The sequence below is a fragment of the Bos taurus genome, chromosome 10, assembly GCF_002263795.3.
Source record: "Bos taurus isolate L1 Dominette 01449 registration number 42190680 breed Hereford chromosome 10, ARS-UCD2.0, whole genome shotgun sequence".
Taxonomy (NCBI): Eukaryota; Metazoa; Chordata; class Mammalia; order Artiodactyla; family Bovidae; genus Bos; species Bos taurus.
In genome coordinates this window covers 83,477,661-83,495,505 of record NC_037337.1, presented here as the reverse complement: position 1 = coordinate 83,495,505, position 17,845 = coordinate 83,477,661, and the positions used below count along the sequence as shown (strand labels likewise).

The following is a 17,845-nucleotide window of genomic DNA, read 5'->3' as shown; positions in this document are numbered from 1 at the left end:
GGGGCTGCAAAGCTAGTCCGGAACCAGGACTAGGAGAATCTGGCTTAGAAGTTGAGAGTGAAGAAAACACTGACCCTGATTAGTAGACATCCCTCCACTCTCTTCTGTAGTCTGCTGAAACAGAATTGTGATAGTGGCCAGGGAAACCCAGTCTATCCATACAAAAACTAAGATCGCTCTTCTAGAGAAAAGTATGTGTATGTATTTGTGGATCAGGAGTTACAATACAGTTTATGCCTTTTGACCTCGCCATTCTAACTTCTGCTATTAATTACAAGAGACTAAGTAATTAAATTATGGGACAGTATCCGCTTAGAATATTAAGCAACCTTTAAAATTATGATAACATATTGTAGCACAGATTAATGCTTAAGACACGGTAGGGAAACATAAAATAATTAATGTGCTGTGATTATCCATTAGGTTAACATGTAATATATATGCTGCTGTTACAAATTTTAAAAGCTGGGAGGAAACAGACCAAAATATTAATTGTGTGGTAGATGTTATTAACAAAATATTAACATATTTGCATGGTAGATGTTTTTCTATAGTTCATGCTTTGATTCTTTCAAATTGAGTTATTACTTTTAAAATGGAAAACAAGTTGTTTTTTAAGAGGGACAGGAGAAAGAAAATCAGTTGGCGGAAAGCTCAGCTGTACTGATATCTTGCCATGTGGGTTTCAGAACTAAAAATGTTTTATGATTTCTTGCTTCGGGGTCTCCATATGAAGAATGAGGCTATTATTACATCAGGTACAACTCCTGGATTTAGTATTATAAAATATACTATCTCCTAAATACATCTTACGGTTTCTTATCATCTCATACAGCACCCATCACCTAGAATCATTTCTTGGCTCTTTTTCTACCAAACCAAATCCTCCCTTTCTTAAAGATGTAAGTCAACTCATCTCTCTCCAAATGCCTTTTCCTCTGTATGCCCATCTTGTGCATGCCAACTCTCCTGTAAATAAGTACAAATGTCCTGAGATTTCCCTTTTTTCTTTTTCTACATAATTCAGTTCATTTGTTTAAAAAAAAAAAAAAAAACACATGCTTTAAAATAAAGCAAGCCCAGATTCAAATACCCATATCAGTTATTTAATCCTTCTGAAACTCGGTTTCCTTATCTGGAGTATAGGGTGACCAGCACCTACCTAACAAGCTATTCTAATGAGTAAATGATTCAGTGTATGTACCGCACTCAGGATAGCATGTCGTATACAGTGAGGAGCCAGTAAATGCTTAGTTTCTTCCTTAATTTTGCACCACTCCTGGGCTCTCCAAATGGACTGTACGATTGTCTAGGACAGGGAGCATGTGGTATCCTACTTTTTATTCCCCTACAAAAGTGTGTGGGGGAATAAAGCACAGTGCCTTACCAGAAGCAGATGTTCAATATATACACTACTTGTTGATCAGGTTTTTTCTTTTTGCAAGGAGCACTAAGCTTCAGGGATAGAAAAATTAGAAACTATTATGGGTTGAATCGTGTCCCCCCAGAAGATCTGTTGACATCTTAAGCCCTGGTGCCTGTGTATGAGACCTTATTTGGGAATGGGGCCTTTGCAGGTGTAATTAGTTAAGTGAATATGAGATCTGAATTGGACTGGATTAGGGTGGGTCCTCATAAGTAGGCCATGTGAAGACACAGAAGCAGAAGGCCACATGAAGATGGAAACTAAATTGGATTGATGCAGCTACAATCCAAGGGACACCCAGGATTACCGGCAGCCACCAGAATCTATGAAGAGGCAAGGAAGGATTCTTCCTTAGAGCATTCAGAGGAAGTGTGGCCCTGCTGACAACTTGACCTTATACATTTAGCCTCCTGAACTGTGATGGCACAAGTTTCTATTAGTTTAAGCCACGCAGTTTGTGGTAATTTGTTAGAGCAGCCCTAGGAAATTAACACAGAAATATTCAGGAGTGTCATATTGACAGATATAAGCTATGTCCTGTTTTCTAGACCAAAAAGGTCTTTGGAGCCAGGTGGGATTTCATTTGGCTTCCCTGGCAGCTCAGTGGTAAAGAATCTGCCTGCCAAGCAGAAGACATGGGTTTCATCTCTGGGTCATGAAGATCCTCTGGAGAAGGAAATGGCAACCCATTCCAGTATTCTTGCCTGGCAAATCCCATGGACAGAGGAGCCTGGTGGGCTCAAGGTGTTGCAAAAAAGTAGGACACCACTTAGTGACTAAACAACAACAAGATTTCCTTGAGATAAAGCTTCTTTTCAGGACCATTTCATATTAGAGTTATTTGCCTAGCATAGTCCCCCTTCCTAGAGTTCTGCAGAACTGGGTTGGGGTGAATAAATGCCATTTGGGTACTGCGGTGGTATTATACTTTAGCCTAATCCTCCTCCTCCTCCTACCTACCCCAGTGACTGGTGCCACCAGACACCCAGGCCCATATCCGAGTCATCAGCCTCCAATCCTCTCTCTCACCCTCCAAGTCAATTCTACTTCCTAAACATACCAAATTTTTCTCATCTCTACCACTGTCACCCTCGACCAATGAACCACTTAGGAAATGTCTTTTCTAAAACATTTTAAGAGCAAACCAAGGCTATCAGAGATAATGTTCAAAGTCAGTGCTCTGAGGTTCTACTTCTGTCAATGACTAAATGCTTCAGAATAACCCTCTAGCTGAGAGCAACCAGGAAGACTGAGAACCGTTTTGTTAAATTTGTTTGAAGGTACTGGAGCACTACCAAGGCAATAAGAACTTTAAACCAAGATCTGCAAGAGGAGAGCCAAGAAGATGAGCCTGGCAATTAGAGTTTCTTTTTCCTCTCAGGACACTGCCAATTTCTTGAGCCAAAGGCATGACCAAGAAGCTGATCGGTGCTTTCAGCAGTCTCATGGAGCTTAAGGGACAATAACTGAAGGTCAGAGTCAAGGATGAGGAAATGAGCAAACATCCTGGGTTTTTATTGGGACCAGAAGAGCTCACACCCAAGAGAAAATGTGATCTAGAAATATACTAGCTCTAACAAGAACTAAAATCCAGCTTTACACAATCTCTGTATGGAGTTAGATTAAGGTAATCTACCACTTGCCTGACTGACAGAAAAGGAAAAAAACAAAAACAGAACTAGGTCCTATCTAAGACTTCCCTGGCAGTCCAATGGCTAAGACTCCATGTTTCCATTGTAGGGGGCGCCAGTTCGATCCCTGGTTGGGGAAATAAGATAATATTCCCCCCGAGCCTTAAACATTACCTCTCCAATGTTAGTTGTACAATGTTTTGAACTTAATAAAAAATAACTAGAAAAAATTTAAAGACAATATAAACAATCCAGCAAGAGATATAGATTTTGACATATCAGATACTCAATAACTATGATTAATATTTTTATGGAATTAAATGACAAAACAGAATTTTAGCAGGAAACTAGAAACTATCAACAGTAATTTAATGGAAATTTTAGAATTTAAATAGCAATAGTTAAATTTATAAATTCCACTGAATGGATTTAACCACAGATTAGATACAGTTAAGGAAAGAATTTGTAAAACTGGAGAATAAGTCACTAGAAAATATCCATGTTGAAAAAAAGAGGAATAAAAAATACAGAAAGGAGCATAAGGAATATGAAACACAAAGAGAAAGTCATAATATATGAACAAAATCTCAAGAAGAGTAAAAAGAGAAACTAGACATAAACAATACTTGACAATTTAATGGCTGAGAATTTTTCCAAACACCGATCAGATATAAAGAATTGCTACTAACTTTAAGAATAATAAAAAGAAAATAATACCTCACAGTAAAACTGCTAAAAACCAAAGTGAAAGAAATCTTGAAAGCAGTCAAAGAATTCAAAAGAGATTACAGTCAACAAAGTAACAATAAAACTGATAGGTAACTTATGAACAAAAACCAACTTTTGGACAAAAATTATAGAAGCCAAGAAACAATGAAAGTTATCAAAGTGTAGAAAGAAAATAACTGACAAACTAGAATTCCAATATCTAGGAAAAACACCCTCCAAAACACGAAGATGAAACAGTTATTTTTAGACAAACAGAAACCTAGGAGGTATGTCCAGCAGACCTGTACTAAAGAAAATACGAAGGGTAGTTCTTCAGACAAAAGAAAACGGACTTCAGATGTAAGCACAGAGGTGAAGAAAATAATTTAAAAGTTGGAAACAATCATATTAGTACATCTATATAACTATTATATTTAGCAAATAGAACAAAAATGGTGAAGTCTTTTAGGGTTTTAAAAATAAAGAACAGTCAATCTGACCATATCCCGGGATGTCAGTAACCATCTCCCTTTCAAGGCAATTATTAGGTCTACCAGAAAAGTAGTCCAGTAACCTAACTGTGGGGTCATGCCAAATATGAATAACTATTTAACTAACCCCCTTTCAAGAGACATTTGATTTATTTACAGCTTTGGTTATTATTCACCAAAGAGGTATGGACATTCTTTTGGAGTGATTATATGTCAATATCTATATTTATAGCTTTGTATATTTTTTCCATTCTTTCATTGTCCATTTTCAGTTTTGATTTGTAATGGCAAGCTAACAGATTTTTTAAAAATAGCCTTCCTACCCTGCAATGATTTAAACACACTGGTGGATCAGACAGTAAAAAATCTGCCTCCAATGTGGGAGACCTGGGTTTAATCCCTGGGTCAGGAAAATCCCCTGGAGAAGGGAATAGCAACCCAGGAGAAGGGAATAACAACCCACTCCAGTATTCTTGCTTGGAAAACCCCATGGAGAGAGAAGCCTAGTGAGCTACAGTCCATGCGGTCACAAAGAGTTGGACACGACTGAGCAAGTAACACATACACACATTTTCCTTTCACAGGTATTTATCAGCTTTTAGTTTTTCTTGTTCAAAACCTTGCAAATGGGGAATCTATTCTGTGACCACTAAGGTTCTCCATAGTGTAACGATACAGGAATATCAATAGTTAGAGTAATAAACTGTCTGCCAAAGTGTAAAATCTTAGGCTCTTTGAAACGAAGTGAGGGGAAATTTTTGAAAAAAATGAAATGAAACCTTAAATACACCAAAGGCTTTCAAATTAGAAAGTTATACTCAGGGAAATACATCATTTTAAACCACACTGAGCTATTCTCCAGACTAAAAATACCATCCCTTTCATCTGTGGACACTGATACCACTGGTCTGGGACTTGCCTGCGCTCCTGTCTCCTGCCAACCAAGATAATGTGATGGGAAGCTTCTCCCCTCACAAGTTTAATCCTAGGGGAAAAGGAAAACAGAACAGTTTTTTCCTAAGGCAATTAAGAACCTTCAAAATATTTAATGAAAGGAATCTTAAAATGCAGATTGAACAATTAAATTAGTTACCCAGAACACTCTCTGTAGTTTGTCCTTGGGAATTTTATTTAATGCTAAAAAAAAAAAAAAAAAGAATAGATGAAAGACAGCCTATGTTTGAGGCCGAAAAGTATTTGTTTTAAACATACTGGCTTCCTTGTTTTCGAATTTTAACTTGGGTTAACTTTTTAAAGAAAATGAAAAAGAAAGCAAAGGGGGCTATGAAAGAATAAACATAATAAAATGTGGATTTCTGTAATATGGATCATCAAAGCCCTGGAATGTTAGAACTGGAAGGACTTTGGAGATCATTCAGCCCAGTTAACCTTTCACTTCACAAAGGACAAAACTTAACTTAATAAAACATAGAAGCAACTTGTGCACGGCCAAAAGTGAACCAGTGGGGCAGTGACGATAAAGAGCCAGATAAGCTGGTCCAGTTACAAACTCTTTCTATGACACTCTTGATTTATTCACATACAAGGAGGGGGAAGCAAACCAGTTCCACAGTTACTTGGTTCCAAATTTTGTTGGTCCCAGACCTTCTGACAACTCTCAGGTATAACCTAGTGAAAAACCCCTCTCATTCCCCCTCATTATCCTCAAATCTGCCCTGGGTCTTACCCCCACCAAGTCCTATAGATTCTACCTCCTAAAGAGCTCTCAAGCACTTCCCTTCATCTACATTATCCCTGCCACTGATTTGGACATCATCTTTTTTCCTCCCATGAACTCCTGTAAAAGCACCAAACTATTCCTCTGCTTACTAATCCCACTGTTTCTCTTACAGCCTCCCTCCACAATCCCATTCTGCACACTGAACACAAAACTTCCCTGATTTAACTTGGTGGAGAATTTCCTCATGAAGAAAAATAGGATCTCAGTGGGTTCCTTCACTTTGGGGATCAGATGAGTCAGAGGCTTATCTGTAAACAGATGGCACATAAAATATAAGGCAATTCATGCAAGGTTTATTTCCCAAAGGACCAAGTATAAACAAGTGGCAGGGCACAGGGGAACCATAAGGGCACATTCAGAAACCTCTGACTTGTGGAAGTAGAACCACGTAGTAAATGGCTTCCACTTCTGGGTATTTGTGCTCCTGCGCAAACCCCTCACCTTGATTGAGGGCTAGACCTCATGACTTGTCCCTAATGAAAGAGATGGAGCGTCATGTCCAAGATTTGGTTCTAAAATTGCATGACTCCCACTGCCACCCACCCCCTTCCACCTTTTCTTTGCTCGCTCTGATAAAACAGGCTTCCACGTTGTGACTCATCCTATGAAGAGACACATATGGCAAGGAACTTGAGAGTCACCTCCAGACAACACACAGTGAGGAACTTAGGCCATCATTCAAAAGCCCTTGAGGAACTGAATCCCACCAACAACCATGTATGTGAGCTTGGATGTGGGTCTTTCTCCAGTTGAGCCTTCAGATGAACCTGCTACATCTTGGCTGTAGCTTGTAAGATACCCTGAGCCAGAGGACCCACCTAACCTGCACTTGGGATTATGGACCCAAAGAAACTGTGGCAATAAATGTTTTGTTTAAGCCATTGAGGTTGGGGTAATCTGTTATACAGCTGTAAAATACTAATACAAACTGGAACCATCTCAAGGCCCAAAAGGATGAGCAGAAGAAAAATGTGTCTGGACCCAGAGGAGGAGAGCAGTCTGCCTAGAAACAAACAGTGACTTTCAGTCATGGGACATAGTCCATGGCAAACTTTGTCAAGAGGGAGTCAAAGGAAGAAATACCTTGACCTTCCTCTTCTTTCCTGTTCCCATGTCTTCCCAGGCCCCTGTTGACCATTGAGTTGAAAGTCAGAGGTTCTGGGAGCCCTTAGACATAGTCCAAGTGGAGCGTGGGTGTAGAGACACAAAGAGAAGATCCCGACAGAGCATCCACACTCCTTGTCTGATGCATATGCTCTTTTATGATCTGGCCCTAACTTAACTAGCCAGCCTTATTTCTCAACACTTCATCACAGAAACCTAGCACCAAGAAAGCAGGCACTTGTAGCTTCCAGAACTCAGTATACAATATCCCAACTCTGTCCCTATGCACGTGTTAGTCCTTCTGCCTCCACACTTCTTCTCCCATTGTCTGCAAGGTTAATTCTTATTTATCTTTCAAGAATTAAGGCAGGAACCCAACTCTCTGGATGCCTTCTATGACATCATCATCCCCTCTTCTGATATGGGCCTCCTGACCCTTCTATCTCCTCCCGGACCCCTCAGCTTACCTCTCTGTGCACTGCAATTGTCTAGTTATCCACCACCTCTGCCCCACTGGCCAAAGGGTTCTTTCAGGGAACAGCATCCATCCTGCCTTCCTAGCATCTGTGTCTGGCACACAAATGACACGCAATACATATTTGCTAACTAAATAGTTTAAAATCCTCATCACGCCTTGGTCACCAGGGTCTGCAGGTTCCGACTCTCAGTCGTACAGCCTCTACAACTGCCTTCAGTGAATTCTGAAGCAATGTCCTGTTGCTAGCTTTCTCGAAATCACTGCTGAAACCTTCTGTGCACATTATCTAGTCCAACCCCATCACTTTGCATAAGAGGAAATGAAGCCAAACAGTATCTTATTTTTTGAGTTTACTTATTACGTTTATCTTGTGGGTAAACAGGGTTAATTTTATCAAGCTTCTATTTTATGTAGACTATTTTTTTTTCTTGGTTTTTTTTTTTTTTTTTTTTTGGTAAGAAGTGTTTCTTAGTTGGGAAGGAGGAAGGCAAAATAAGAAACAGAGCCAGGAAGACGAAGTTCCTCATCGGGAGAACCAGAGCATTAAGTGAGCCAGAGCTCTCAGCTCCCTGTTTGGCATCTTCCAACATAATGTACCACCTTCTGACTTTCCCAACCTGGGTCACAAGAAGCCACAATTTCCTCTGTGTACCGACCATGTGGGGGCTTCTCTGGTTGGCTCAGCAGTAAAGAATCTGCCTGCCAGTGCAGAAGACGTGGGTTTAATCTCTGAGTCGGGAAGCTCCCCTGGAGAAGGAAATGGCAACCCAATCCAGTATTCTTGCCTGGGAAATCCCATGGACAGGGGAGCCTGGTGGGCTACAGTCCATGGAGTTGTAAAAGAGTCAGACACAACTTAGCAACTAAACAACAAAAACCTACCATTTAATTTCCCAGAGTTCTACCAAGTCAAATGACCAACCCAGGTGGAAATTTGTCAAGAGACATTATCAACACCACTCGGAACCAAGTAAAATCAGAAAGCAACCTACTCTCACTCAAAAGAATTACTAGTTATTAAAGAAAGCAAACATTTCAGAACTTCTTCACCCAAGAAACAAGAGCACTAGCAAGTAGAATGAAGCTTGAGCATTACAAATGTTCAAAGGTACCCCAAGTCACACCGTGGAGAATAACCTCGAAAATCAAAGATCTGCCACATGATATTTTCATTAGTTTAACTAACGGCTTTCAGCCCCAACAATGTAGAAATGGTAGTTAGTGGTTGATAAGTCGATGGGAGAGAGGATACCAATTGGGCCTGTCAGGTTACCAGGACCCCATCACGGGTTCACTGGGAAATTACCAAGTAACCTTCAGCAAGTTATAAATCTTTCCTAAACTTCAGTTTTCCCATCTATAAAATGAGAATATTGACTAGAAAATCTCTTAAGATGAAGTCACTAAAATTCCTTGATTCTAACTCAATAAGAGCCTTCTTTTTCTACATCTTGTAAGATCTGCAAATAATTACAGAATCAAAAACCCCCTTCAAGATACCAACTTATCCATGACTTTATAATGCACACTCCACCTGGATATATTAAAAGACACTAAATAAACGGGTTTCAAACTTAGCTGGGCATCACATTCTCTTGAGAACACTTTAAAACTCAGATTCCTAGGATCCAGCTCAGACCTAACAGCTCAGACAAAAACAACTTGAGGGTCCTTTGAAAGTGAAAGTCGCTCAGCCACGTCCAAGTCTTTGCAATCCCATGGACTATACAGTCCATGGAATTCTTCAGGCCAGAACAGTGGAGTAGGTAGCCATTCCCTTCCCCAGGGGATCTTCCCAACCCAGGGATCGAACCCAGGTCTCCCACACTGCAGGCAGATTCTTTACCAACTGAGCTACCAGGGAAGCCCAAGGGTCCTTTGGGGACCAGTATTTTTATCAAGTACCCCTAAATGATCCGATATACAGCTAGGTTCAATGGCCCCCAGGATCTTTTGGATCCAGGAACAGTAAAAAAAAAAAAAAAGTTAACAGATCTAGGCAACTTAATTAATAATTAATATTTTCTTTTAAATAGATTTTTTAATGTGACCAATACATTTTTCATGCAACACCTCCTATCCAAAATGTGAATATGAAGGATTTAAAAAACTAAATTAGAAAGCCTGCTCAAGTCAATAAATAAACCATGCCTTGGGAAAGTACAACTTCTCACAGTTAATGACATAGAAAACATGAAAAGAAAATGAAGAGTACTCTGAAAAGTGTAGGCTTAAGAAACCCACCCATCATTACTCATATGTCAGAAGGTTACCCTCCTAACTGGCATTTAAAAGTCACAACAACACTATGGACATAATCACCCCACTTATTAATCGGAGGTTTACTCAAAAGCTCCATTTCTCTAGATTTAGCTTTTTAAATGTCAGCATCTGAATCAACAAAACACAGTCCAGGCAAAAATTTCACACAGAAAACATCTGACAAGAGAAAGAAACAAACAAGGAAGAGAACAAAAATTAAAATGAAAGCATTACTTGCACATTTTTAAATGTAAATTTCTGTTATAGACCTCTGAGAAAACGTTTGATTTTATAGCTCTGACCTTGAATTAATCATTACATAAGAGGACTTCCATAGAAAATATTTTTAATCAACCTTGGTTTCACGATTCCACCTTTACCCACACCTTGAGGATAGTGTCCTGCATTGGGTAAGTCGTGGTCATAGCCAGTGGCCAGTCTACAGCAGAGAACAAGGTGGATATCCCATGTGTCAAGCACAACTAGGGCTTAAGTTAGTCCAATGAACTAGATTTAAATGATTCCAGGTCCTGGACCCATACTGGGTGATAAGTGTATCTGTTTCTTTCTAACAGATTGAATAGATCCAATGTCTCTTTTATATCAATTAATGACCACAGCAAATAACATGAACACAAAAATACCCACCACAGATTTGTCATGAGGAAGCAAGACAGATTTCCAATGTAGAAAGCAAATAACTAGTAGTCATTTCTCTGAAAAATTACAGGATTTTACAACTTTATCCCTAAATTACACTAAAAAATTAAGAGGCCCCTGCTGCTGCTAAGTCGCTTCAGTCGTGTCCGACTCTGTGCGACCCCATGGACTGCAGCCTACCAGGCTTCTCTGTCCATGGGATTCTCCAGGCAAGAACACTGGAGTGGGTTGCCATTTCCTTCTCCAATGCATGAAAGTGGAAAGTGAAAGTGAAGTCGCTCAGTCATGTCTGACTCTCAGCGACCCCATGGACTGCAGCCTACCAGGCTCCTCCGTCCATGGATTTTCCAGGCAAGAGTACTGGAGTGGGGTGCCATTGCCTTGGTATCACTCAAAAAGTAAAAATCAAGTTCCCACAAACCTGTAGGGAGTTATCCCCTTCCACATAATACCAAACGTTCTTGTGCAAAGGTGTTTGGATTGCATGACCTTTACATCTCCTATTAACCTTTAATAATCTATTGATTTGCAATCTCCTGAATAATATAAAAATATTTGCATTGTTTTCCTGTGTCTTATAAGGCAACTTGTTGTATGAATATACCTTTTTAACAGCACCAACATTTTTACAATTTCATAATTTATTTCCTCTCCAAGTGTCACTGTCTCTAAAGAAAAAAGATAAAAGGAAAAGAAGCCTTCATCATGGACTACCTCTGTGCCAGGCAGGATGTGAGATGCTTCATTGACTTTATCCAAATGAATCTTCACAATAACTTCATGAGGTACCATCTTTCCTCCCACCGTTTCCCCCGCTTTTATAGATTAAAAAAACAGAGACTCACAGAAGTTATTTAACGATTTCAGGTCACACAGCTTGGAAGTGGCGGAGTTGCCATTTTAACCCAGGTCTGACTTCAAACCCCACGTTCCTGCAAGTTTGGCACAGGGTCTCCTGGTCTGAGGTGGGTTAAGAAGGTAAGGAATAAATGTCTTTATGTTATTTTACATGTCTCACAACTTGGTTAGCCTCACTAATTTTTTTCTTTACTACAACTTAATAAGCCTCTCTCTTAGAGATGGGTTAACCAAGCATTCTTTTGTAAAGCAAAGGATTAAGGAATATAGCACTAAAAGCAAGAGTACTCTGAGAGTTCTATTTTTACAAGGAGAAGAGAAAAATTCACCATATTGATCATCCAGGAATATCTAGTTCAACACTATTCATATGATTAACATAGATAGAACACAGAGTCTTGCAGAATACACAGAACCCAGCAGACAGCTCAAATATTCAGTGAAACGAATGAGTATGATCTTATTTTCCTTATTTTTAATAATATATATGACATAGCTCAGCTCAGTTTGCACCAACATGCAAACATTAAAATGGTATATGAGAAACAGCAACTATTTTCTCAAATTCAGCAATGCACAAGTACAACCAATGTGCCACCTTTCCTTCCTTTAAAACGTATGCTTCCAAATATTTCTATTTGAATTAACAGCACCGATGCCCTTCTATCACCCAAGGGCAAAAACCCAGTCATCTTTGACTCTCCATTCACCTTATGATTTTATATTCATTCTGTTTCCAAGTTTTTGTTAATTCAGACTCTTTAAACCTCCTGCTCAGTCCTGCTCACTTCCAAGGGGGGATATAGAAGCAACCCCCGCCACCCCTGCGAAAGCCTCCAATCCACCCTTGATGATAGTCCACTTGGGGATAACAGCCACACCGGGGCAAGGATCATAACCCACAAAAAACATTGTTTGTACAACTCTTGGCACTAAAGTTTTTATGATTAAATTCTAAAATTTGGCTCCATCCAGACTCTGCTCTAAGTCTCACCTCCATTTACTCCAATTACTTGCAAGTCATCCTTTGCCCAAGCCAACCGGTTCTGGTTGCCCTTCACTGACTCCCGCTCTTTGCCTTTGCAAAAGCATTTCATTCATTGCCTAGAATATTGCTCTACCCTTCTGCTTTCCACGTAAAGGAATCCTGTGGAGCCTTTAAAACTGAGTTCAAAGGCCTCTCCTCCACAGCCCATGCCAGATCTCTGAGGTTGGAAGTAATTGGCCACCTCCCCTGAGATTATGGAACACTCTACCTGCACTTCTCTTTCAGAAATAAACACTTAGACTCTATAACAGTGATCTGCATACATCTTACGTCTCCTATCAGCTGTAAAGCACCAAATACAAACACACCTCTGTGTCCTTTTAGCATTTTAGCATTTTTAGCATTCAGAACAGATCTTATGAGTACTATAGGTTTGAAGAACGTTTGATTAATTAATGTTACACAAAGGCCTTTACACGAAAGGACAATACATGTCCATCTGCACTTTTAGGTAATCTTTGGTTTAAAGAAAACTAAGCCACATAATGTTTTTCAAATGTTCGATACCAGCCTAGCTTCCTTGAATTTTAAACTTGGGGAATCAGAGGGTCTGAGAAGGAAATTATGTTCAATTATCAGTCAAGGCCATTTAGGCAGAAAACATTTGTCGAGCCGCCCATCAACCATCAACCCCACAGATTACAGACATGCAGCAGCACCCCCAGTGTTGAACCAGATGCCTTACTTTGCGGTAGACTATCATATTTGGAGAACTCTCCTCTGGGTCCGCGATCCCCACTGCTCTCTGATCCCCGGATCCCTGAGCCATCCTGGGTGTCTTCACTCACACTGCAAAAATAAATGAATAGATCATTAAGACAGGAAAGAATTACGTAAAGAAAACTTTGCCACGCAAAGAACTAAGTATCTGTTGGCAGGTGGCATGGAAATGAAACATGATGTAATTGCTTTTGGCTCCTCCTTAGTTTAACTGGTATTTTTTTCAAGTCAGGGGTAATTGTTGTCTGATTATCCACATACATGCTTCTCATTCCAAAGCCACATGGTTTGCGTGCTTTGTTTTCAGCTCAGAATCATACATTTTAAGGGTGATCAGATAGCAATGTTAAAAAAATCTCCTGGAGATAGATGAAGTCAATCATTTGGATGTTTATTTTGTCTTATCAAATCTCATGATTAATTCTAGGTATTAAAATATGAATATTTTACAAAGAAAATGCAAACCAACACCACTAGGAGATACTACTTACACACACCAGCATGGTTATAATAATTTTTTAACTCAAACAAGCATTGGCAAGGATATAGGGAAATCAGAACCCTTGTACAGTGTTGATAGGAATGTAAAATGGTTCGGTCACTATGGAAAACATTTTGTTAGTTCCTCAAAAAGTCTAATATAGAATCTACCATATAACCTGGAAATTCCACTCATAAGAGCTAAAAGCAGGCATTCAAACCAATATTTGAACACGTATGTTCAGAACAGCACTATCCACTGAAAAATGGAAACAACTCTACATCCCTCAACTGATGAATGGCTAAACAAAATATGGTCTGTTTCTACAATGGAATATAGTTCAGCCATCCAAAGTAATAAAGTACTGATACAGTCTACAACGTAGATCAGCCTTGAAAACATTATGCTAAGTAAAAGAAATCAGACAAAAAAGGTTACTGAGATGGACTGAATATTTATGTCCCTCTAAAATTTATACGCTGAAATCCTAATCCCAAATCTGGTAGAACTAAGAGGTAGAGAGTGTGATGGGATTTGTGTCCTGATCAAAGAGATCCCAGAGTGTTCCTTTCCACTAAGTGAGGACCCAAGCAGAAGAAAGCCATCCATGAAGAGGGAATTGATTTCTCATTACACATCAAATCTACTTAAGCCTTGATCTTGGACTTCCCAGTCTCTAGAACTGTGAGAAATAAATTTCTGTTGTTCATAGGTCACCGGGTCTATGGTATTCTATTATAGCAGCCTGAAGGGACTAAGACAGTCCCTATTTCATTTACATGAAATATCTAGGATAGGGAAACCACAAAGACAGCAGATTCTTGTTACCAGCAGTTGAGGGGAGGAGGAAATGGATTGGATGTTTAATGGATGTAGGGTCTCTTTGGGGATGATGGAAACATTTTTGAACTAGATAGAGGCAAGGGCTGCAGAACCCTGTGAATGCACTTAATGCCACTGAAATGTACACCTTAAAATTAATTTTAAGTTATGCAAATTTCATCTCAATTAAGAAAAATAAATATTTTTAATTTGACCTTTTTTTTATTTTTAAACAGCCTGAAAAGACAGCAGTAGACAATGAGAGCATATGGAATTTTTTAGTTAAAGAAGCAAATTCAGTTCTTGGTATGATGCACTATTTACTGGGTGACTTCGAACAAGTTAAATACCTTGCTGGTTTCCTTTGCTAACTTTCTTTTAAAGCAAACATGCTGAATGCCCACTAGTGCCCAGAAGCATGCCAAGTCACCTTCCCTACATTGCTCTCATCATTAAAATGTGAATTTCACTGCGTATTCACAGGTAAGGGTCAAATAAATCGAGTGTAAAGTATCGTATCAAGCCATAAAATCCTATACAAATGTTATCGCTAATCTAAGACCCTGCCTGGGTTGTTTGCACAAAATTCATAGGCTTTTCATCAAAGAAAACTTTTATAAATACCATACTTGACAGAAAGGCCATTTCAATTTAAAATATAAACTCAGGAAACATTTATTACAAAAATAAGTTGGTACCAAAGGTCATCCCATAAAAACAAATTCAGGCAGAAGATGGGGAAGAGACAGGAATTTGCAATTTATGTGAAGAATTTAATTGTCCCAAGTATCTCATTTGAATAATGTTGCTTGTTTTCTTCTTCATTTATGAATTAGCCTGCATTTTAACAGTTAGATTACAAGCAGAGATAAAGAACATCATTCTATTATCTCTACCCACTATAATGTCAGTATTTCTATGAATATTGTACTACATGGAAACACTCATTATTATTCTAATCAGTCGCTCTTACAGTTAAATGAACAACACGCAGTTTCATGTTTAAACAACTACTTACTTACTCTTTTATTTGAACACAGAACATGACTGAGCATTAAAAACAAAAACTAAATCTATTTATGTATCTCATTTACCTATGTAACAGACCCATCGTGGGTTTCTATCGCTTTACTTCAAAATGAACACTTTCACTATGATGAGCATATTATCTCCCTCCCTCTCTCTCTGCCCCAAAAAACTGTGCAATAATAGCAAGATTGGAAATGACCTGAAAACAAAGGTGTCAGCCCTCCTTCTGCCTTTCCCTGGCCACTCCTTACCCCCAACAGCAACAGCCCTATGTATTAAAACCGGCTGGTGAACCAGGCTCTGGACTTCAGACTGCTCAGTGAATGCAAATAGCCTCTAGTTTGGAACTTTAGTGAGTCTAATATGTAGTAGAAAAGCTTCTATTTTTGGATTCCCTATCAACTCATTTTAAAATTCAAACAAGTCATTTAACTTTCCTATGTCTAGAAAGAATCATTTCTAAAATAGTGATGCAAGCACTTTCTAGTCTATATGTCAACAGATGTTAGACAGTACAAGATGTGAAAGGTGTAGGTAAGGATGTTCTAATTAAATCGCTGACTATAGAGCTGGAGTTCCTAAAATTAAAGAACTAGGTTCTCATTTATTACAGTATAGCATAAAATTTACTTTTAAATAAAATGAAGTAAGAGTCTTTTAAATTTAGTGGTGGAGAAAAACAAAACCTTCTTTATGTTACTTAAATACACTCGTATATAAACACAGCAATTTGTTTAACATTCGTGAATGTTTTTCTGAAAAAAACCCAACTACATGCAATAGAAAGAAAACATGTCAATAATAATATTTTTCTACACTCATTTTCAGCTAATAAAAGAGAAAAAGGGCAAATGAGTTACCACCACGCACTTCACAATCTCCAAAGAGAGACATGCTAGCTTAGTGGTGACGAGCTGGCCTCTGTCACTGGACAGATCTAAGTCTGAATCCAGGCTCCACACCTAGCTGAGTGATTGGGGTGAGTTATTTTACCTCTCTGTGCCTTTGTTTTCTTATCTGTCACAAACCACAGCCCCACCATAGTTGAAAGCCCTCTAAACCGAGAAGCCTGGATGCCTCACCTGATCTGCAACTACCTAGCTGCTGGAACCAGGTCAAACTAAAAAGCCTCTTGATGAAGGTGAAAGCGGAGAGTGAAAAAGTTGGCTTAAAGCTCAACATTCAGAAAACGAAGATCATGGCATCCGGCCCCATCACTTCATGGGAAATAGATGGGGAAACAGTGGAAACAGTGTCAGACTTTATTTTTCTGGGCTCCAAAATCACTGCAGATGGTGACTGCAGCCATGAAATTAAAAGACACTTACTCCTTGGAAGGAAAGTTATGACCAACCTAGATAGCATATTCAAAAGCAGAGACATTACTTTGCCAACAAAGGTTCGTCTAGTCAAGGCTATGGTTTTTCCTGTGGTCATGTATGGATGTGAGAGTTGGACTGTAAAGAAGGCTGAGCGCCGAAGAATTGATGCCTTTGAACTGTGGTGTTGGAGAAGACTCTTGAGAGTCCCTTGGACTGCAAGGAGATCCAACCAGTCCATTCTGAAGGAGATCAGCCCTGGGATTTCTTTGGAAGGAATGATGCTAAAGCTGAAAGTCCAGTACTTTGGCCACCTCATGCGAAGAGTTGACTCATTGGAAAAGACTCTGATGCTGGGAGGGATTGAGGGCAAGAGGAGAAGGGGACGACAGAGGATGAGATGGCTGGATGGCATCACTGACTCGATAGACATGAGTCGGAGTGAACTCCGGGAGTTGGTGATGGACAGGGAGGCCTGGCGTGCTGCGATTCATGGGGTCGCAAAGAGTCGGACATGACTGAGCGACTGATCTGATCTGATCTGAACCGGACATCAGCCACACATCCTTAGGATTCCAGTTCCGCCTTAGAAACTCAGAACTTCAACTTTCTAACTTTTCTTCAGAGACTCACAGAATGTCCCATGCTGCCTCTCTTCCATCACCACTGCCTATATATTAGCTCGTCGCCTCTAATCATGGCCATATTCCTGCTGAAGTCAAAAAATCACCCAACTGGTAGGCTAGCGCGCCCTCTCCCAGACTTAGCTCCCCTCCCCACGAAGCAATTCCTGTAATACCAGCACCCACCACTAGGTGCCGTAGGACTCAACATTTAATCTTGGCGCAAACACTGAGCATCCATCCAATGGCACAAAATTTCATGCTTCGTTCTGGAGATATAAAGATAAATCAGACACAAATGGTCCCTCTTTAAAATGTTCAGAGTCCAGGAGGGGTGACATGTCCAGAAATGTAGGAAATGTAATGTGTGGGTGCTCAGTTACGACCGCACAGACCAGGAAGAGGTGACAACTGCAATCAGAAGGATGAACAGGAGGAGTCGGG

General features: G+C 39.6%; 1 protein-coding gene across 19 annotated transcripts in view; it reads right to left on the bottom strand.

Moving 5' to 3' along the window:
- Positions 1 to 17,845, bottom strand: part of RGS6 (regulator of G protein signaling 6) — a 612,180-nt gene that overhangs the window by 571,335 nt on the left and 23,000 nt on the right. For 18 of the 19 annotated variants that reach the window (XM_024998112.2, XM_010809582.4, XM_024998111.2 and 15 more), the window contains one exon: positions 13,093 to 13,196. In XM_024998112.2, coding sequence (XP_024853880.1) covers positions 13,093 to 13,176 — 84 coding nt within the window. In that variant the 5' untranslated portion in view covers positions 13,177 to 13,196. Of the gene's footprint in view, positions 1 to 13,092; positions 13,197 to 17,845 lie in introns of those variants that run through there. The other variant, XM_024998117.2, reaches the window with a different exon arrangement.